This window comes from Amaranthus tricolor, chromosome 3 (genome assembly GCF_026212465.1).
Source record: "Amaranthus tricolor cultivar Red isolate AtriRed21 chromosome 3, ASM2621246v1, whole genome shotgun sequence".
NCBI lineage: Eukaryota > Viridiplantae > Streptophyta > Magnoliopsida > Caryophyllales > Amaranthaceae > Amaranthus > Amaranthus tricolor.
This window is the reverse complement of record NC_080049.1, coordinates 24,979,060-25,002,796: the sequence shown is the minus strand read 5'-3', so window position 1 is coordinate 25,002,796 and position 23,737 is coordinate 24,979,060. Positions and strand designations below refer to the sequence as shown.

The 23,737-nt window shown below is 30.5% G+C and overlaps 2 protein-coding genes and 1 long non-coding RNA gene across 4 annotated transcripts; all 3 read right to left on the bottom strand.

The window, feature by feature from the left end:
* Nucleotides 1-768: 768 nt before the first annotated feature.
* Nucleotides 769-4,766, bottom strand: LOC130808892 (ribosomal RNA small subunit methyltransferase, mitochondrial). 2 transcript variants are annotated; one of them, XM_057674434.1, is made up of 3 exons: nucleotides 4,498-4,674; nucleotides 1,891-2,349; nucleotides 769-1,796 (listed from the first exon to the last, which is right to left on the bottom strand). In XM_057674434.1, exons 2-3 carry the CDS (start codon nucleotides 2,305-2,307, stop codon nucleotides 1,116-1,118), a joined length of 1,098 nt encoding a protein of 365 aa, XP_057530417.1. In that variant the 5' UTR covers nucleotides 2,308-2,349; nucleotides 4,498-4,674; the 3' UTR covers nucleotides 769-1,115. The 2 variants fall into 2 exon arrangements, with proteins under 2 accessions (XP_057530417.1, XP_057530416.1); XM_057674433.1 differs by having other exon boundaries at nucleotides 770-1,796; nucleotides 1,891-2,334; nucleotides 4,498-4,766.
* A 6,337-nt stretch (nucleotides 4,767-11,103) lies between these two features.
* Nucleotides 11,104-15,660, bottom strand: LOC130808483 (uncharacterized). Its single transcript, XM_057673954.1, has 3 exons — nucleotides 15,621-15,660; nucleotides 11,581-12,103; nucleotides 11,104-11,485 (listed from the first exon to the last, which is right to left on the bottom strand). Exons 1-3 carry the CDS (start codon nucleotides 15,658-15,660, stop codon nucleotides 11,104-11,106), a joined length of 945 nt encoding a protein of 314 aa, XP_057529937.1.
* A 4,664-nt stretch (nucleotides 15,661-20,324) lies between these two features.
* LOC130808157 (uncharacterized) lies at nucleotides 20,325-22,909 on the bottom strand. The gene is made up of 3 exons (XR_009040703.1): nucleotides 22,681-22,909; nucleotides 20,958-21,182; nucleotides 20,325-20,870 (listed from the first exon to the last, which is right to left on the bottom strand). It is a non-coding gene; the product is annotated as an uncharacterized LOC130808157 (long non-coding RNA).
* Nucleotides 22,910-23,737: the final 828 nt, after the last annotated feature.

The window sequence follows — 23,737 nt, the reverse complement described above, 5'->3', positions numbered from 1 at the left end:
GGAAAGAGCATTTCGCCTAGAATTAATATCAAATTCACATACAAAATCTTCTTGTTATATATGGTGTTCCTGATGATGAAGTTCATATTTGGTGTATGTAAAGCAAAGATTTGAACTTGTCATATGTTTTGTAGCCTACTAAGTTTATGTAATTTTATTTTATATGTTTGATTAATAAAATTAAAGTCACATTTACAACAATAATGCTATTACTTTATCTTTTAATTGCTACATAATTTTTGAATTTTGTAAGAAAAATAATTCTAGTAGTTGATTAGGTCTCTAATCCATTTACTTCAAAGCCAAATGTTTAAATTAATTAGAATAGTAAATCACTAATTTTTAAGTTAGAAACAATATTTTCTGTTGCAAATGATTATTAACATGGGAATTATATGATTTGTTTAGCCACACATATAAACCAAGGCATGATGAAATTGAGGAAAGGGAAAATGGGAAGAAAAAAAAGAGAGATTGATAAGATTTAAGAGTGTTCTCATTGTTAAAATTTGAAGTTTGGAGAAATAATAGAGTTGAGAAAGTGATGAGAAGAAGATGAGTTAACTTAAGTTAAGAAGGTTTGATTAAGTGTGATTGTCAAAAATAATTACAATGAGTTAAAGGTTAAAAACCAGCTCAACAAATAATTTCAAATATCAGTGACCGAAATTTAATAATATGATTACAATTATTGCGTTTTTCAGTTTATTCTAGCTATAATTCATAAGTGTTAGACCTTACAACTATAACTAATAAACAATTTAGACTTTACAGCTACAATTTAAAAATGATTCTAGTTATAATCATTCTCCATTGATGAAACTAAATAATATTGTTCATCACTAAAGTAAGAGAATTCTAGTGGTCAAGCACAAAAAAACTTGATAAGTTATAATTTCAGAATTGATTTAAATATTTTAATTGCTTTTTTAAGTCCTAGCTTTCATTAAATACAAAAATCAATCAAATTTTCTAAACCGTAGTTACTAAATAAAGGTATTAATACTTGCAATAAGTACTTAAGTCTCCTCTAATTGCTATTACAACATGTCATTGCCGCATTGTCAAGTGACTTTAATCTAAACAAGGTTTGAGGATGTCAAATATACGAAACCTTACTCCTGTAATAACAAAGAGATTGTTTCTAGATCATCCTTGTCCGCATCTTCTTTCTTGTCGTGAAAATAAATCTTGTGTTGATTTAATAACGAAAGCAAATGCAATAGTTCCTCAATAGATAGCTTGGATGGTCTCTTATCTTCAAACCCATTTGATCTAAGAATTTCAACTACCTTGTCTTTGAACAATGACATTCCAATTCCTAAAGATGTAAGATTAGTTGAACCCATCATGCTAGATATTCTCATAAGCTCAGCTAACTTCTTCTTTTGCTTAAATGTTGCACCTAATGTCTTGTTCTTCTTACTAAAACAAGTCCTAGTAAATGCACACCATTCTTTTAGATCAACATTCGGGATGTCCATCTTCGGTCTGATTAGAACAACAGACGAGTCCACTTTAGGAACAGGAAAGAAGTCGCGTTTGCTTACATCCATGATATGTTCTACGTCAGCGACCAGCTTCACATTCACAGCCAAGCGATTGAATTCTGAATCGCCTGGATTAGCTAATAAGCGATGAGCAAACTCTTTCTGAAGCAGAAGAGTAGCACTTCTGAATGATGAGCATCTGAACAACAATTTAGCAATCAGGGGTGATGATATACCGTAAGGTATATTTGCTACTACAAGATCGAAATGAGGAAACTCGGTCTTCATTGCATCATTACGTATTAGCTGCAAAGAAAGTTTCAGTTTAAAAAGTGCTGATCATAGACTTGGATTATCTTCGAGTAATGCATCGATAACTAGATTATTTTTCTAAACTTACAGTTAAACGGTCTTTAAACCCACATTCAGCAACTCGCTTTTCAAGTGCTTCAGCCATCCTCCAATCGATTTCAACAGCAACAACGCTGGTGGCAGCTTCTAGAAGCCTGAGAGTAAGGTTTCCGGTACCAGGGCCAATTTCCAAAACCGTGTCAGTTGATTTGATGTTAGAGTTCTTTACGATTGAGTCAAGAACTCGTGCACTAGTCAGAAGATGTTGACCCCTGCTTTTATGCAGTTGGAAATGGCATTCAGCGTTTTCTGAAGAGTTGCGAAACTTATGGCCGCTGTCATCAACATTTTCATCTTTTGAAATGCCATGGTGATAAAGTCTGCAATCAAGGGCACGAATCAACTGCTGATAATGCAAGGCTAAGACAGTCGGTGATAGCCTAAGAAGCTTGCGCAGCGGAAGCATTGCGGCTTAACCTTATTACTTCTGCAACTGATAAAATATCAACTGCATGAGTATAAGGGCATTCTAAAAGGTCAGTTGCATGAACACCAACACCTTTTGCATCATATAAAAGAGTCAGTACCAAGTAACAATTTCGATTTTCAATATATCTACTCCTGTTGAAAATTTAAAAAGCCGGTGTTTATTGTTTCGCACCAGGTAGAGGAGGGTCTGTGTAGCATCCACACTTCTAGCCTAAAGGCTATCATGTGAGGGAGCGTATTAGAGTATATAACATATTTTGGGACCTCAACTATCAGCTTAAGCTTTTGGTTGAGTTGGTTTCTTTGACATCTATAAAGGAATTCAATGCACAAGAATATTTAGTTACATTAAACAATTATGCCAAAATGATAGTTTTTAGAGCATTCTTGACCACTGCCCTAATTTACTCTAACTTGATTATTGAAGTATGGAGAAAATGAGCATAAGTCAATATAAGGATGCCCTATTAGCGGAAAGTGTACAATCTGGACAGAACCAGACGCCCTAGTAGCTGTTATTGGAACGCAAAGTTACAGTTAGGCTAAAAAAGAAGGAAGAACAGGGAGACTAGTCGCCATCTACAGAGCCTTATTGAGGGAGTGCAGCAAATTGATGAACAAAGCAAAGGGCACTACTGAATTGGCAGTCCTTATAGCATTGAGTCAGCGCCTGCTAGTAGTTCGCTCTTGAGGCATAATGTGGCATCGAGTCGATCCATTGCTAATGATAAGATGTTAAATACCATTGTATTTCTAAGCAAGCTTTTATCAATTCATCAAAATGTTTAATAGTTCAAATAATTTTGTAAGATAAACATAAAATGCGTTCATTTGAAGTAAATGAGAGTCAAAAGATGAACACCAACAAATATATTTTTCACAGTTTGTTAATTCTAACAAATTTTTCACATAATTGATAACGATCCTGGAAACAGTAGCAATATAAGTTGCAATTAGGCTTTCAAATAAAGTATGAATTAAAAATCGGGTTTTATTTCAGTAGCAGCAAGTGTCATATTCTTCAGGCAAGACATGGGTTCAATTCTCCTCCCGAACCTACCCTCTACACAAATTGCTACACAAATTGTTGTATAAGACAGTTTCACCAAGAAACGCTCTTTATAGTTGGGTTATATAGACTATCTAATGTATAATATGAGAATATAGACTCCTTATTTGAGGTCATCTTACCGAGAGACGGGATCACAGTAGCTTCTTTACCCTCTAACCCAAAATAAAAAGGTAAAGTATGAATTAATGATATGTTTGGCAATTTGAAATTCATTTCTAAATGTTGAATTAGCCAAAATACTATGTATGGCAAATCTTAAATTTGGAAATGTGGAATAGGGTCAATTCTACAGAATTAGAACAATGTAAAATTGGTCAAGTAGGTGTCATATACAATTTTTAAATTTGAATACCAAAACTAAATTTCCTTTTCAAACGAATTGTATATGCCAAACACTACCTAATACTCTCTTTGTTCCTTAAAAAGTTCTCATTTGTCACTTTAAATTGTTTCATTTGTTGTTCCCCTAGAGAATCTTTTCATTTATGTCACAAATTTTAGACAAAAATACCTTATTCATACTCACTTTAATATTTTTATAATGCTTATGTACCCCATATAACCTCCACTAACTTCAATTTAACATTTTAATATTTCTTATGGTCCCTACATATTTCCTACTAACTTTATAAAACTATTTTTTATTAGTTGTGATCCCCATATTTTTTCCACTAACTTTCTTTTAATGTTTTTTTAATGTTTGGTCCCTATTTTTCTCCAATCAAATTTATTATTCAATTAAATAATATATCCACTATTTAAAATATTCTATTTTTCTTAATTCTTGTGAATATTCCTTTGAACTTCATTAGGGAACGAAAGAAATAGTACATTGTTGCAATCAAAAAATTGCAGATGTGGAAATATGATAATTGTAACATAACTAACAACATCAGGATGTATTCTGAAATGCCAATTAAAGACAAGAAATAAAAAGAATTCAGCTAAACATTTTATCAAACATGTTGCGTGCATTAATAGAACAGTAGCATTTGTAACCGTTAGGTATTGTTTTACCCTCTACAATCATAATTTCTGCAAGTTAAACAATTGATTAGGCATGTCATATGAAGATTTACTCAGTTAACGACTTACGAATTCAATTTGTTGGTGGGTATGTTATCACCGTAACATCATCGACCTTGCTCGTGTTGTTGCTTTGTTCATCAAGATGGCGTGTTGGAATGGCCTATGGGGTAGTAAGCGAGTGTAGAGAGAAAATATGAAAAAATCAAATAATTGAATGTTTTTTTTTGAAAAGTATGAAAAATTATATTCATGTGAAGTATTAATAAATTTGACTATGATTTTTTATTGAAAATCAATAATTAAAATTTTTTGCTTTTATTGGGCTTAATAATTTGTTATCTCTTCTATAGTTTTATTCACCTTTAAGTGTCTTATTTTTTATTGGTTTAAGTCATTTTAAATGTTCTATTTTTATTTTAATTATGCTAATTTTATCAATTTATCTTTATTAAGCTTAATATTTCATATCTTTACACTGATTAACCTCACTTTATCCCCATTAAAATTTTAAAATATTTTACTCTTTTATTTCACATGTAGTCTCATTGATCACCTAAATATAATAAAAAATCAAATATAACACTATAAATAAATAAAAAAATATAAAATATTTTTATTTTATTGAATATTTTCACAATTCTAAAATACATGCTATACGAATAATCCTCATACATCAAATACTAATACACAAAACAAATGATCGGCCCTCCACACTCAAATGCAAATATGTAGGAAAAATCATTTGATTCCATCATGAGAGGGTCTTAGCGTTAGTTAGTATACATCATGAAATTGTAACGGAAACAAACCGTTAAACAAGCATTACATAACGAATAATAATTACTATAACGATTCTAACATGCCTAAATATTTGGCATTTCAGCTAGTCTCTTAAGAGAGAGACTTATTTTAAGCTCACTCTATTAAAAATTAATGTCTACTTATCGTATTCTTAATACCTACTTACATTTTCCTTAAGGCTTACTTACCGTATCTTTAATGCCTACTTTCAATATCTTAAATGTCTATTTACAATATTTTTAATGTCAGCTTACAATATTTTAAAAAATATATGATGGACCAGACTAATTAGAGATGGTCTACCGTCTCTCACAGGAATTTTTGTTGCTATTTTTCTTAGCAAACATGATAATATTGTTTGTTGGAATTTATTGAAAATGATTGGATATTGGATAGACCCGTTAATTATGCCAAATCCGTTTCAACCAAAGCATGCATAAAGTCAACAGTTGATCATGAATATAATGTCTTCTCTTAATAATGTTTAAAGTGTATAATTAATTAATTAGTAGTATTTTGTTAGTTTAAAAGGAATCTAATTAATGTGCCATTGATGGTCCCTTATACATATGTTATTAAAAGTATGCAATAATTTTGTTTAGTTCATCACAAATAAAGTGTAAAAGAAGATAGGAGTATACTCATTCATATAGAAGAGGACTTCATGTATAATTTGTCATGTTCTACTTTTCAATAACATAACAACATGATGTTAATGCATTTTTCTTTCTCTTGACTTGATTTTCTCATAGGCTTAATGGAAGTTATATAAAGTTGTCTAGTCGAGGATTGTATGAATATTTTATGTTTAGTATAGGATCTGTTTAACACAAAGTAGTTGTATGGATAATTGTTAACTGTTTAAGTAATTATAGGTGTAGGAAGATATATATAGTTGTACAATTTGATTTAAAAATTATAAAGTCACTTTATTATAAATAATTTTTAAATTAATACTCCTACAATTTAGTCATCATAATGAAGAAAAATATGTAGTCGCTAAATTGGGTTGAATTTAATAAAACGCAAATTAAATCTAACATGTATATTTGTTTAAGTTATGAAAATAAGATTACAATTTTTTGCAAATCTCAATACAAATTTATAAGTCAATAATTTAATTGTGTTTTGAAAAATCATAAAAAGTTGATATTTAAAAAATATATATTTAAATTTTAAAACGAATTTATTTAGATCTCACATAAATATGTTTTTTGATAAAGATTGACGAGAATTCCAAGTCAAAGTTCTTAGTTTTTCTTTGTTTTTAGAAAAAAAATTCTAGTCTTATTTAATTTTTCTTTTTTAACAAAATTACCTCCATTATGGATTACAAGTTAAACGGGTCCACTATTAGCAAACGTTCTCTAAAGTTGAGATTATTTATTGTCAATTAAAAATTTATTCTATTGTAAAGAAATTGGTGAAATGTTAGATTATTTTGGACAATTTATCTATTTTAAAATTTAATTAACTATAAAGAAATTATATTGTGTAATTGAAAATTTTCAGAATATTGAAATTAATATAAGCGTACGTGCGTGCATGACATGTGTATATATTTAATATCAACAAAATAATATCTGACTAAACTTTTAATTTGATATACTAAACTATAGATTTTTGTGTACCAAAAGAAAATAATTAATCTTGAATAGAATTCAAATACATTATATAAACACATCAACAACGTTAGAGTTTTGATACTAAAAGATTAGGGTCGGCTACATCAACCAATATATCTTTTTCAATGGTCGTGCCTACATAATTCTTCTTCTTCATTCATTCTAATTTATTTTTTACCATCTCAATTTGCAAGTCTAAATCCATCATATTTTTTTCACTCATGTCTTCAAAGTCATCTTCAGTCTTTCTCGTCCTCTTTATAAGTTATTCAAGCTGATCTATCCAATTTTCTATTTTCCTTACCTATTGGCTAATGCCCCGACTTTGCACATGTCTAAACCTTCTTAAATGATTATCTTTTATCTTTTCCTCAATATTTGCAACTCCTAACCCTTTATATCTTTGTTTTGAATTCTATCTGTCAAGGTATGCCCACTCTTCTATCAAAGCATTCATATTTTCGCTACTCACATCTTTCTACTAAGATCCTTTCTAAAAGCCTAACATTCTAATCCATATAGTAGTGGGTCTAATGGTCGTTTCATAAAACTTTTAACTTTAAGGACACACCTTGATCATATAATATTCCGGTAGTCCCTCTCCATCTTTCCACCTAAACTTTACTCTATGGGTCACATCTTATTGGATCTCCTCACTACTTTGAAATATGAACCTAAGGTACTTGAAGCATCTACGAGAAGCAATTCATTTCTCTTCTAGTTTTATAATGCCTCTCGTTACCGCTTAGTGCTAAAATTACGCTTCATATACTCCGTTTTGCTCCCACTTAATTTAAAACCGTGTGACTCCAACTCTTGTCTCCATTGTTCTAACTTAGCATTAACTCCCTCCCTTGTCTGATTCACCAAAACAACATCATCACCAAACAAAATGCACCAAGGCACATCTCTCTGTATCGATCGAGTCATCTCACCTAGGACCGCTACGAAAAAAATGGGCTTAGGGCGGTTGAGCCTTGATGGAGGCCAAATGTAATTGGAAAAACCCCTAACATTTCTTTTTACTTCTCGATATATATCTTGAACTATATTAATTATTTCTTGGGAATGTCCTTTTTTGTCATTGCATACCAAAGTACTTCTCATGGAACCTTACCGTGTGTTTTTTCCAAGTCAATAAAAACTATATGCAAGTGTTTTTTCTAGCCCTATTGTACTCCATCATTTATCTTATAAGATGAATTTCTTCTATTGTAAATCTCTCTAGAACAAATCCAAATTAGTTCTCTGATATGGAGGTACATATATGAAGAAAAAGAAAATATAAATTCGCAAAAACTCACGAGAGAGCGCCTCATATGAAACGGGTATAAATGGCCTGAACTAAACTCAAAAATTATATTAAAAAATTCAATTTTGATCTTAAATGTATCAATTCTGACATTAAAGTGATCGATTTCAATTTAAAGTAAATATTAAATGGATCAATTAAAATAAAATATTTCAATCTTGACCTAAGAGTGATCAATTCTGACATTAAAGTGATCATTTTTTATTTTTAAGTTTATTACCTTAAATGGATCAATTATGATCTTTTTTAAAGTCTTCAATTTCAACGTTAAATAATTAATTCAGTCTATAAAGTGATTAATAATTAAATGATCAATTATAACTTTTGAAAGAAATCAATTTTAACCTTAAATTGATCAGTTACTAATCACATAAGACTAGTTGGGCTATTGGTCTCACGATAAAGCGGTCTCTCACAATACATGCCGATCTAAATTAAGGTATATAAATGGTCCTTATTATGAGTAGTAAAATTAATCAGAGCCACCTGCTGGTTTCCATTCTTTTTTATTCCCCTCAAATCTTTTTAAGCTTTATATTGTTCTATCACCGCCCTATTGGTTAATGAAAAGCTACTAATCTCTTTTTCTCTCGAATTGTTATATTATGTTTAGTAATTTTTAGTCTTTAGAAATCATGTGCTCTTAATTCCTTGGAAAGTTATGTTATGATTATCAATATATATTATTATAGGGTTACATGTACAAATTCCCTAAAGATAACAAAGTCTCGGAAGATATACATCTACTATTGTATCAAATGAAGGAATAACATATACTCCTATCTCGATCAATATTCTATCTAACAATAATATCCAATATAATGATTGGGCCTGTCATTTTAATTTTGTTATGAAAATTCATACGTTAATGAAGATTATCACAAAAAATATTAATCTAAACATGTCAAAAAAAATAAAAATAGAAAATGCAAAACAATAAAGAACACGCATAATTTGGGAGGTGAAGAAAATCCTAATAACAATGTGATATTAGACTATAAAACTCCACCCTTAACAATTGAATGAATATTGTTGCTTCTTAGAGTATTCATTACAAAGAACCTCCTTAAAATTGTTCAAGATGAGAGTACAGAACAATTTCCCAAAAACCTCTCACTAAACCCTAAGTATTTGATGTGGCTCTCAACTCAATTCTCAATTGCTATACAACACAAATGATCTTACACATATGTACAAGGGATATATAAGAGTCTTACATAGACTTTGAAACAAGGAGAGGTGATAAAAAAATGCCCACAAACTGATTTGAAAACTGTGGCTTAAAATAGAATTTCCCGAAGATCCGCTCGACCGGGTCGAGCGATATAGAATAGGTCGAGCAGGGGTCGAGCGAGAGATCAAAATGTAAACAGAAGCTTCTGATCTCTTGTTCAGCTGGTCGAGCAGCTTTAGGGGGTCGAGCTTCTGGTCGAGCGAGCATCAGGAGCACCAAAATAGACTTTACAACTATCATATTCATCATAACATCCATATATCATCTCATACCTCCAAAACACATATCCATCATATCATATATACACAATGGGCTTTATTGAGTCACCATATCTAACAAATCTTGTGTCTATATAATATTTTATCAGCTTAATTTTGTAACAATTGGATACTACATCAGTTGAAAGAATTTTTTCTTATCGGTTTCAAAAAATATTTGATCACAATTATTATTATTATTATTATTATATATTGGCTAATTATCAATTCTGATACAAATAACTCATGAATCTCTCAAAAAAAATCTCTAAAAAAAATTCATGAATTTTCAACCTGAATTTAATAGGAGTATTAAATTTAAAAAGAAAATGAATGATACTTGTACATTGCTTGGGAAGAATGGATATAAAATTAGAAACAGATGCAGCCTAAAAAGCATGCGAAGCAGGTTAAGACAAGCTTGTGGATAACGCAATGATAATGCCAAGGTCACGTTTTTCTTTGCTCAGAATATTTGCTTATATGGAATTGATGTTATTGGAGTACTTGATAAAGAACGTAAGTATTGACACAAAACTTATAGTCCATTGATCAACAAATATGAGAAATTTCAAATAATTTAAGCTGGTTATTCGAGATATTACAAAATAAAATTGTCTTAAACTGAAAATAAGCTTTTAAAGAAATAACTTAACACGTGAGAGTGACTGTCCTTTAATCTTATTAATGGTCATGATTTTGAAGCATAAAGATATTGGAATTTTTGTTCTTTTAAGTACGACAAATAGTTTAGAGTTATCGGATGGTGAAAATTTTACTAATAATATATATGAAAACCTTGTACTCAATGTTAGAGCAAGAGATAATTATTGCTTTTATTACACAAGGACCAAGTTAATTAACCACTAAGCACGTAACATTGCATAACTCTAAAGATTAGTCCATGCTTTTGACTTACATGATCGGAACACCAACCCTTATGCCTATAAGAGTTATACCATAATCGTCACCATCGGTTTTACTAATAGCATCCTTACTCATGACTCAAAAAAAGGTCATTTTACTATTTCACAACTTTTCTCTCTACGAAAAATTCATCTTTCAACCTAATTATTAACAATGACCTCTTTTAAAAGGTCATCATCCTTTCTTTCTTACTTTTTTTTTCTACCCCACCATAATTTGTCTCCCTTAATTTATCTAACATTTATCTTTATTTTTTTATAATAATATTTTCATGTACAAAGTTAATATAACTTTTTATTTGAGTAAAATAGATCTACTGTTTTATTAATTAAAAAAAATTTATTCTTTTAATAAAACTAATATTTTTTTAATAAATATCAATGTAGACATTAATAATAATTAAAGAAAATTTGTTAAATTCAAATAAAGATTACAATGCGCATACATATAATAAATACACAAATTAAAAACAATACATAATTAAAACATGATTAAGACATTACATAATTAAACCATCTAATGACAATTGTAATTCTGAAAGCATTGTACAAGTTGAACCATCATATCAGTTTCCCATGGCTGAAGATTTTCCTTTTTGCTTAATGTTTGATATATATCCCAATTCATTCGGTATTCTTCCATTTGAAGTTGTTTTTGTTTTCGGGCTTCTTTTTGTTTTTGAAGTTCTGTCTTCCCCTTCATTATTTCTGAATTAAGTCGAAGACTCTCTCCAAATGCACTCAAAGCTTGAATTGATTGATTTGCAACCATTTTCCCAGTCATGCGAGCCTTAGCCTTCTTCACACCCTCGGGGCAAGTAGATGATCCTCCTTGAGGTTCACTTCTTGGTGTTTCAGAATCTTCTTCCGTCCTTGATCTTTTCCCACTACTTTCACTACTAATACCATCAGTTGGTTGTTGATTCAATCGTTTTTTTGATTACTTTTTACCACTTGCTTCCACTTGTTATACTTTCTTAAAATTTTCTATTGCTCAATCAAGTTAAAGTTACCACATTTTTTTTGATGGATTAAATGCACTACTTTAAGCACATCTTCGTCTCTCGTGCCACTCTTCTTCCTTCTAAGAGCCTCGTTATAACTTCCAGACCACTTCAAACATGCTGGAGCAACTCTACCCCAACGACATTTAAGCATGTCGGCGGTTCTTCGTGGGATCAGATGGGGTCGTTCCATTCTCGCTTCTTCATAAGCTTCCTTAACTTTTTGCCACCTCACTCTTATCTTTTGGTTGGTGCTCACAATTGGATCTGTACTTGTGTTCATGACTGCACATATGAGAGCAATATCTTCAATTAAATCCCAACTTTTCTTTGAAGGTATAGGGGCTTCATCATTAGGATGCTGTTGAGATGGTTGAACCAATTGAGTGAAGCTCGATGGTGTACCAAAGTATGAAAGTAGATCTTGAAATGATGGTTGAGTGTAGAGACTAGCATCAACATGATGAACAGAATTTCCTCCATCTTCACCATATTGATCATCTTGATCATTTCCTTTATTTTCATCATCATCATCATCATCGTCGTCGTTATCATCATCATACTTTATCTCATTTTCGTCTGAACTTTCACTCCTTATCGGAGTTGAATAGTTATCAATATTAGAGTTGACATTGTGAGATTGATGATGGTAATGAAACATAGTTTGTGAATTTTGGGTATTTTGAGAAACATAATAAGATGAATTTTGAATATTTTGAGGAATATAGTAAGAAGAATTTGGAGTATTTTGAGAAAATGGAGGATTGAATGGAGGATTTTGTTATTGAATTTGAGCACTTTAATTGTTAGAAGATTTATTTCTTGATTTTTTTTTACTTGGATTTCTTCCATAATTTGGGTTATTTGAATCCTTTTTTTTTATTTTTGAAATGATTTTTTTGGTATTTTTTAACAAAAAAAAGTAGGAAAATAAGAAAAAAATATGTAAATGTAAAATTATGTCAAAAAATATCAATATGGGTCTCATTTTATAGATCTCGAAAAAATATGACCGTTGGTATAATTTTTTTAAAAAAAACATTAATTAAATACAAAAATAGCCGTTAATTACAATAAACGACTATTTTTTTGCAGCGAATCACAAGTCGCCAGGTGGAAGGGGGGGGGGGGGGGGGGGGGGGTAGCACGCGTGTCAGGGAGCCAACTGCCTTTTTTCATCAACCATTCGTTTCGCGACAGGTGGCGAAATTTTTTGAAAAAAAGTTGGGTGACCGTTTAGCTGAACGGGTCACATGACAACCCAATTACTCAATCTTTTTCCCAACCCACTACAATTTAGGTCACCATTAATAGGATTTTTGCCATAATTTGGTCATATGACCTCTAAAAAGGTCATCAATATGGATGTTCTAATTAAATCCAAGCTCAAGTGCAACTTTTCTTCTCCCGATAGCAATGTTAAACATACCCGTAATTCATTTTTTATTATTTCATTGATTTTCTCAAGTATTGTCTTCTCTTGAAAGTATGAACTATCAAGTATATCTTCAATTATGTTAGGATATGTGCTCTCAATAAAAGCATAAATTGGATTAGTTGCATACCTATTTAAAGGATAAGTTTGTAGGTGGTGAAACAAGGAAAAAAAGAATCATTCTTCCATACCAATTTAAAGGATAAGTTTGTGAAGGTATTTGCTCCATCCTTTTTGTTTCATGTCATTTGGTTATTCTATTATTCAAAAGCTTTTGAACGAGTCCTTGCTTAATCTTTTGATTGTTTAGCTCAATAACTCAAATGTTATCTAGATTTGTAATGACTTATGTAGAGATTTTGTTTATCCTATGTTTTTTTTATGTAATTCTCTAAATGTATATCACTACAACAACATTAACATTTAGTCACACATATTTAGAAATTTTAAAATATATCCCACTAAAAATATAGTATATTATGTTGTACTGTATATATCATTTATTACAAAATCTCTCAAGCGACCATGTCTAAATTGGTAAGTAGATTTAAATTAGTATTATAGGTGTTTGGTTCATGGCTTTTTTCTTAGTTTTTGGTAAGCTTTTGGCTTTTAGCTTGTTGGTTGGTCAAACAACCAAAAAAAGTATTTGGTAATTGGCAATTAAACCAACTAAAAAACTGGCTTTTAAGCGAAAATAAACAAACTACTCTAGTTAGCTTTTTTTTTGTTGTTTTTTGGTTTATTGACCTACTTTTTCTCTATTAAACAACCAACAGTCAATACCTAAATTTATCAAAAATCTCCATAAACAACATATCTAAATTTACCGAACATCTCCATAAACAACTGGCTTTTTCAGCTAGCTTAAAAGCCAACAAAAACAACAATTATTTTCTACTCTTCAAACAAGCCAACAACAACCAATTCCCAAATAGCCCATTGTCTTTGTGTTTAGGGCCGGTTTTAAGGGTATCCCGGGTAGTCGATTGCCTAGAGCCCCCAAAATAAGGGGCTTCTAATATTAAATGGTGATATTCAGATTCGATTCCGAATAACACTTTTTAAATGATTGTTTGTAAACTTTTTTATATTTGAAGTAATATAATATTATAATTTATTTTGTCTTAAAATATTTTTTTCTTAAAGTAGGAATTTTTTATCTCTTAATATAATAAAAAAATCTTATTTTAAAAGACATCATAAAAATAAATAGGGGCTCTAAAATCTTTCTTATACATTTGACAAATTACCAATAACCGTTGTTTTGTTGTGATGTGACCCTTTCTTTTTCTTTAGTTATTTCAAGTGAGGATAATGTTAAATTAACCTATGCCATTTTTTATCATAGGTTTTTCTTATATGGTATATTGTATTTTATTTTCTTTAACTACAATATATATAAACTCAATTAAACATTATACTTTAAATTGCGTTATGTATAAACATTTAAAGATTAATTATTTTATTAATTAATAATTTTTTAAGTTAAATAAGATACACCGCACCAACTAATATAATGTAAAAATAAATACTTTTTATGTTTCTTTATAAAACTCAAATATGTAAATTTTTTTTAGTCCAATAATACAAACTCAAAAGAATACTAATGATAATTAAAAATCAACAAAAAGTATGAAACCACTTACTACAACCCACTAAATATACCACCTATATCTTTTTGTTAATTCTTATGTCATCCTCTAAGGATTAATCTCAAGAGGACAGAGCCAAAATATTACAAAATGTAATTTACTATACAATCATAAGGTAAAACGTGATTTATCTAGCTATTAGTAACTATTCACTTAAAGACAGTATTAAAGATATAAAGATTATATGTATTTATTATTACCTAATACCTATTAAAAATATATTTAACTATTTCTAAACCTATCATCAATTGTCATCTAAGGGAAGTTTACGAGAATAAAGAAAAATAAAATCTTCATGTATATATTACTTTATTCAATAATAAATGTAATAAATGAGAAGTAAGGACCATAAGTATTAAAAAATTATATTAAAATAATGTGTATGAAAAAATATGAGAATCGCAACTATTACAAAAGTTTAAATAAAGTTAGAGTGAAACATGTGACCTGTGATAAACAATATAAAAATATTAAAATAAAATTAGTGAAAAATAAGTAAAAGTAATGAGCTTTGATACAATATTAAAATAAAAATGAAGAAGTTTAAATGTCCAATTTTGTGATATGAAAACAAAAAAAAAGATTAAATTTTTTAAAAAAAAATTTTAAAAATAAATAAAATAAAATAAAAAAAGAGCTTCAAGAAATGGATAGTGTGAAAGACCAACGATCAATATAGCGGTAAGAAAAGTGGCAACAGTAAACCAAAGGCATTTCCCGCCATTAAAGCAAGACAGTTGCACCGACGGTTTCGATTCCATGATGATTATCATCAACTAGATGGCGTCACGTGTCACAACATACTTGGCCAATTTACGTGATTTCTTGACATGTGGGATGTGCCTCTATTTTTAATTGTTTATGTTAGGTGTAATTCCATAGTCATGGGCTTTTACCTTTTAGAGCCCATGGATGCAAACGGGGCAGGTATTGGAATTACCATCCCTATTTCCATCTGTTAATGCAATCTCCATCTCCATCCCTATTTTCGCGGCGAGTATAATTTGTTTCCTCGTCTCCGCCCCGATGGGTTTGTATCTAAAACTATCCCCGCCCCACCACCCGTCAAATCCCCGCTTAATACCCATTTGAGCCACATATTTATATTCAATCCTTGTGTCAAACAAACGCATAACCAAAGTCTCAAATAAATATACAAGTCTAAAACAAAAGTATTTCAACATCAACTCAAAATCATCCAAAGTAAATCAATCCAGAATAATCTCATCCAAAATTTGTACATATTTTGAGGCGGGGCGGGGCGGGGCGGGTATCACCTAAAACCCATCCCCATCCCCATCCCCGCGGTGGGTATGAATTTTATACCCGTATCCGCCCCATGACCCATCAAACCGGGACCCATCCCCTCCCCGATGGGGCGGGGATGGGGCGGGTCTCCTATTAGACCCGCCCCGCCTGCATCCCTATTAGAGCCAAACACCACAATTGTACAACCTTTGATTATTCTAATAAAACATTTAAACCATTTAATTTCGTATTAATCTAAAAATAATTAAAATGTAATTTAAGAATTAAAATGGCATCTAACATAGAAATTGTTTTTATATGAACTAGTAAATACTTAACTTCAAGGTTTAAAATTTTTTTATTTAGTTGAATTAATTATAGTAGTTACCTTGTTACCTACTTAAAGGGGTTTTTTTAGGCTATCATAACAACCAGAGTATACAATGGATTCTCTTCACTAATATATAGAATATCCCTTGACGTCAGTTGTATTAGGCCTTTTGTGATGGTTATTTGGCAGTACACAAAGTAATGTTGATACAACAACTCTTGAGTCAGTTGTATAAATCAACACAAAAATGTTATTTTTGACTTCAATATATATTTATGCTGTGTCGGTTGTGAAACAACTATAGCAAAAATTTATCCATGAAGTAACATATGCTTTGAGCTAGTCACAATCGACGCAATAAAGTCACCATGTTGTGCTGGTTGCTCGACAACCATATAAGTTTTTGACACCCGGCGATAGACTACTCATAGAGACTGTACACTGGCCCCACAGACCAACATAAGTTTTTTTCAACGCACTTTGGCCTCACTTATGCGCACCCGGAAAAACTTCCCAGGAGGTCACCCATCCTAAGATTACACCCCATCAAGCACACTTAACTGTGAAGTTCTTAGCAAATAGGCTCCTATAAAAAGAAAAATGCACCTTGTTAATATAAATAGTCTATCAATTATCTTTCAAACTAAATCTAAATATCAAACAACCTACTATTTCGAGTAGGTTTCTTATGCCAGCTCTGGAGCAACTAACGCAACAAGGTGACAACAAGGTGACCTTTGTTGCGTGGGTTGCTTCTCAAGTAACATAAGAAATATGGTCAGAGCATCATTTATCAAGAATGTGTTTTTTTTTTTAGCTTTTTTTAGTATCCAATTAATTGACCGTTAAGAGTCGAATTAGTTTTATAAAAAGGCAATCTAGAGTTTTGCACTGTATGCTAATAAACTTAATGTAAATTCTTGTATGAGATACTAACTTATGTATGTTTTAGATAACTTAATTAATACAAATCTATCTATTTATAACTATTACTAAAACAAAACATAACTGATATCATCATTTAAAAAAATTGCTTAAGTGTCACTTCATCAATTAAAGCTTTTCCTCAAAAGTCGGATTATGATGTCATTGTTATTACTCCAATAAATTATTTTCAAATCTTTGACTTACTAGAATCTAATTATTATTTTTTATATTCTACTAAATCACGTCATTCATTTAATGTATTAGATTATCATATATTCTATTTCATTTTTTTCAATTATTTATAAAATCTTTTCAATTTTATTTATTAAATGAGTATTATTTGATATATTGAATATTTTGAGATGATTAAAGCATAATAATATACTTTTTGTCTTTTGTTGTGATTTATTTATCGTAAGCTAAATTTTCACAATCACTTGCGCGCACAATACAAAATATCATAAAATGTACGTAATATATACAACGGTTCAGAGTAAAATGAAATATAACTATAATGTAAAATCTATTTCTTAAAATTTTAATTTTTTAGTTTATATAAATATGTCAGAAAATTTTAAAAAGGCATACATCGCACGGACATTATCTAGTTGATAATACTATATTTTTTCTTATTTTGATGTTGTCCCATCAAACATAATCTCTTACAAAAATAGCTCTAAACTTAATTATTTTTTATTCCAATTTTGTGCTGTACTTTTTTATTTCAACTGTTTTTTAGATGTTTCTCTTTATCTCTCTATAAAAATACTTTTAGACAACTTTTGTCTAATTATGATTACAAACATATAAATAGGATAAATAGTTAATAATATATTAACATATGCTTGATCTGTTGAAAACAAATCTACCTATTATTTATTTTTAAATAAACCCATCTATTAAACATATTTGCTAAAAACAAGCCAACCTATTTTTTATAACAATCTTTAAAACTTTTTTGTAAGTCAAGAATTAGGAATAAATAATAATTGAGTTTATTTTAGCAATTACATCGAATAGGTGGGTTTATTAAAAAATAAACAATAGTTTGATTTATTTTCATCGAATCAAGCAAAAGTTAGTTGATTTTTTACAATTTTTCCTGTAAAATATTTAGTTTTATTAATATTTTATCTATATTAAGTATTTTAAATGATTTCGGTTTCTTTATTATTTCATATTATTATTAATATTTTATCAGTATAAGGACTTTGATCACATGAATACACTTTTTTTATTACTTGGTTTATCCTTTTATTAATATTTTATATTTAATAAAAGAATCTCATTTGCATACAAACCGTAAAAAAAAGTAACATACTCCTTCCTATTTAACATATTAGTCTCATTTACTTTTTCATATTTATCGAGATAATATTTTAACTCTTAATATCTTTAATAAACTTGATTAAAAATTATGAAAATTTGATATTAATAATCCTTACATTGAGACAAATCAAACAAGATTTCACTTAACTATGTTTTAACTTATATATTAAGAATAAAATATATTTTAAAAGTGATAAGCGAATAATAATGTAAAAATAAAGAGAATAGGAAGAATAGAAAGGAGTAATACATTGAGATGGAGAGAGTAGAAAATAAATAGCCATCTCTTAGAGTTCCTAATATTTTAATGTACGTGGATGCATTTGACACAGAAGACCCTTTGGTTTAACTTTGAATGGTACGGAAGATTTAATTTGTACAAACAAAACTTATAACAAAAATCTGAAGTATGAAAAGGAATAGAAAACCGAACGAAGGAAAATGACAACCATTAATATTAACATAAATAAAGGAATCGAAAGATTTATAAGAATGGATCACCCACCCACCACAATAAATAATAACGGACAACTATTTATTTTAATTTTCTGAAATAGTATTATTAAACTTAAATATATGAGTTATTTAGTTAAATGGTATTATTCTAAAGGGATAAAAGGCGGAGTATTATAATGTGCCATGTCTTTTTCATATAGTATTATTTTTCATTTTGGTTTGTTTTTATTTATTTTGTATTATTTTTATCTTTTGACAATGATTCATCACTTTTTTAGTCTTATCTATATATTTAAACTTTCTTTTAAATTCATACAGACAATTTATTTTATCAAGTATATCTATATTTTTCCTAAAAAAACAAATTTTTTTTCTTTGCTCTTATATTCTAGAGGGACAGGGAAGTATTTATTATGATATATCATATATGGTAGTTACAGGATTATTCTATACGGTATGAAGGTATCTGTATGAGATTTGGCTATATATACGTGGTTGATTATGGGTGAAGGTATTTGTCTGGTATTGACCATATATTTACAAGTATGATTATGTATTAAAGGCCAAAGTGCTGAAGACCATTATTGTGACTTGCAACGTAAGTGCACTACATTTAGAAATGGCCAACAGATTTGGTCTTGAAAGTGCATGTCTATTATTCAGATTTGGGAACATTTGGTAATGAAAGTAAAGTAGTTTATAACAATGATTTATTAATGTCACTATGAGTATAGGAGAGTAGGTCTTAACTAAGTCGCAGTAACTAGTAAGTACCGTATTTAATGGTGGATCCAAAATCCAATCGCATGGATAACACCAATGTATTCAAGTAAGTAAATAAATAAATTGTAAAGCAAGTAAATAAATTGTACAATTATTATGTACTAACATAACAACAAAACACGGAGCTTTTTAGACGCTTATTTCATAGTTTTTTTGACGGTTTTTTACGTCTAAAATATTTTTTCAAGGCTTGCACAAGCGTCTAAAAATTTACTGTCACAAGTCTTTTTAGACACTATTTTTCAGACGTGTTATTATGTCTAAATTTTGTTGTTTTATCGACACCAAAATGCGTCTAAATTGTGTTTTGCGGTTTATGAAAACAACTTTTAAGCTTTTGTTTTAGACACATATAAAGGTCTAAAAGGTTTTCAGACGGTTCTTTGTGTTGAAATAGTGAAGAAGCTTTAGATGCTTTTATTCGTCTAAAAGGGTTTCCAACACTATTTTGCATTGAAGTACAATAAAGATTTAGACGCTTTTTTTTTGTCTAAAAGGGCTTTAGACACTTTTTTGCGTTGAAATACAATACTGTTCTAGATGGTTGATTGTGTTGAAAAGTTTTCAAGACGCTTTATTGCGTTGAAATAGTTAGACATGGATACTTTTGTTACTAATTGATGCCACCTATATCTTTGTTTTAATAATTAATAAGAAGTTTAAAATATTGCAATTCCTGAATATATTTCTTTCACAATCCTTGTCAAAGTAATTAGACATAGATATGTTCAAAGTCAAATTCATAATCTTTGTTATCTAAAATACAAAAGGTAACGAGAGGGGATACAATTGTGAATTGTTAGTAAAAAGAGCAAATTTTATGTTGTAGTTGTTAAACTTTAACCACCAAAAAAGATAACATATATCCCATGTATTTATCTTTCATCGTTATAAGCATGTCACTTTAAAATCTGTAAAAGAATTAATAAATAAAAACATCATTACTAATTCAAGTAAATTAAAGTTACAACGCAAATTAAATTGCACAAGGGGAATTATTGCAGAAGGAGAACATGAGGCCTTAGTTTCAAGAAGATTTGAGGGATGGATGTAAGTAACTTTATCCTTATAATAACAAAGAGGTTGTTCCAATTGACCCTTGATAGCCAATATCATCTGCAATTTAAACAAATAAGAAGTTCACATGATTTAAAGAGCTATTTACTAACGAGATAAGAAATTAGTAGAACAAAACCTACTTACCGGCATTGACCAGCTTGATGCAAAAGAGGTTGAGCAACCTCTTTTGAACTGCACACATCAACTATGGTAAGATCAGAGACGTATGTTTCCCCATTTGCATCATGCTTAATAGCATACTGCTTCCCAGAAACGCCATTTTCTGTATGTGCAGCGTCCCAACTTGTTCGATTAGTTACTAGCAGGTCCCTGATACTTTCATTGTAAATTTCCATAACTGATATATGCCTGCAAAAATAACATATTAACTTAAACCTTAAGCTTACAACTTAACCTAATCTCCACTAGAGAACAAACTAATTGTTACATTGTAAGTGGTTATATCCCAGGACATTAATATAGGTTCATTGATGTTAATTGTTGCACTTTTTCCTTTTATTATCCTTCCGTATAGATATGTTTCCTATCATGCACGATTTGCGAACCCAACGCAAGTATACCTGTATTTTGAACTTCCAGGCCATTGATATAGAATTCACTCTTATTTTATATAAAGTTAAAGAAAAGAGCATTAAGAAATTCACAACTTGATAAATGATATGTTGTACTCTAGAAAACATCACCTTGACTCATGTAAGATTCTGATTCAGACTACATGTTGAAATATGTGGTGACTCGAACAGAGTGAACTCCGCGGGGCGCGGAGTACCTGCTGTCTCAATCCGCGGGGCGCGGAGTAGGTTATGTCTCAGTTTCGCGGCTCGCGTAGTTTTACATGGCTCGCGTAATGGCGGTTTCTTGACACGTTTTTGGCCGGTTACTCTTAGTATTTGACGGTTTTTTGTATTTTCTTAACCCTAATTTCTTTTATAAAGGCCCCATGTAATTAGAATTAGAAGGAGATGCAATGCAAAAAACTAAGAGAGAAAAAGTTTGGAGAGCCATTGTTGTGGTTTCTCGAATTCATCTTGTAATCTCCCGGTTTATAGTGAAAAGTTTATTCTCGGTGCCGGTGGATGTAGCTATCACGTTGATAGTGAACCATGTTAATTTCTCGGTGTAATTTTCTTTATTGTTTGTTTGAATCTTTATTGTTTCATTATTGTTTTCGATCTTTGCTTCCGCTGTCGCACAACACTACACGGACCTGAAGTAGAAAGAGTACGGGCTGCCTGAGTACTACAACATCAGCATAAGAGATATGTTGTACTCTAGACAACATCACAAAAACCTAGAAACCCAAAGAAGCGGCAGCAACATTTGGCAGCCCCGAATTACCATAGTGTGTAGCCTGCAACCTATCTAATTAGGTGCAACAAAACCAGCAACACAGTCGGAAAATGCAACAGCTATAGGCGGCTCCACACCAACAAAGAGGACACACTTTAACATCATCACATCTCATCAAATATTTGATGGGCAAAGTAAGAATTCAATACTTTTCACACATAACCTAAAATCTTAACTGACCAAAATCAAAAACAAACTTTAATTATCAAAAATTCGGAACCAATAGCGAAAACAGATGAGCAAGGTGCCATTGCAATGACGAAACAGGGAAAGAAGAAGAAGCATCAATTAGAGATGACAAAATTTAGGGCTCCTTTGTACTTTAAATCCATTAATTCAGAACATATTTCTAATTTATGGGAATTATAAAAATCCATCCCCCTTTTTATCTTCTCCATTTCTTTCAATTCAAATAGCATCTTGTACATTTATATTGTAAATTCAACTACAATAAAGTAAATCCAACTTTATAAGAGAAAAAGGTTACATTACATACCTGCTTCGAAAAAATCAGAAGGGGCGATTCTTCTTCTTCGAGAATTCGTCATTCCTGGCTCGAAGTTGAATAACATTGGTTCTAGGATATGTTTGAGGGAGATGAAGGGTCTTTTTAATCGTTTTTTGTACTGGTATGCTGATGGATTAGGGGAGCAGGGATGAATAAAGGGAGCAGTAATGAATTAGGGTTAGGAATGAAATAGGAGATGAAGTGGCGTTTATTATTATTTTTTTTTTTTGATCTTGTTTTTAGGTATAAAGAAGAGGGATATATGCTCAAAATATTTTGGTATTTAGACGCTTTTACGGGCTTTATTTTCGACACTTTGAACCGTCTAAAATAAACTGTCAAAAAACTCTATCTTTTTAGTTGCTTAAGCGTCTAAATATAATTGTCTAAAAACTTCATATATTTTTTGTTGTGTAAGGAGTCAAAGACTGAGGTCTGACTTCTGAGGAGGTGGGAGCATTCGATTTGAAGAGAAGCACAACACCGAGGGGCGAGGAAGAAGGAGAATCGATCAAATGATAAGGAGGGCGAAAGCAAAGTGTGTGAGAGAGAAAATGAAGAGAAAGAAAAAGCCTGAAAATGCAAAGAGCGTGCGTGAATACTGAATTTCCCTTTTAAAGTTGAATTTTTTTTTAAATCATGAGTAGCATGTGCTACCCAAGGTGATTTACTAGATCCACCTATGACCATAATCTTCAGGCGAGATCGTCTGAGTTTGATTCTCATTGTCATTCCTTTCTTAGCATACCTCGTAACCAAACAAAAATAGCACTATAACAAATGCTAATCCATGTTGATTTTGATCTAAATAATATTGATTGAATGCATGCTTGAGATTTTGGAATGATTGTAGTAGTAAGTGTAACATGATTTGCCAGTTAATTCGTTTTTCAAATTTGCGATTCGTTCAAAATGACTCTAAAATAGCCCAAAATCGATCATAATTCATTTTTTATTCGCAATTCGTAAGGAGATTAGGGATTCATGTGACAGTGGTAATATTAAGCTAGCATTAAAAAATAAAAACTAAGTGCAAACTAGCTTA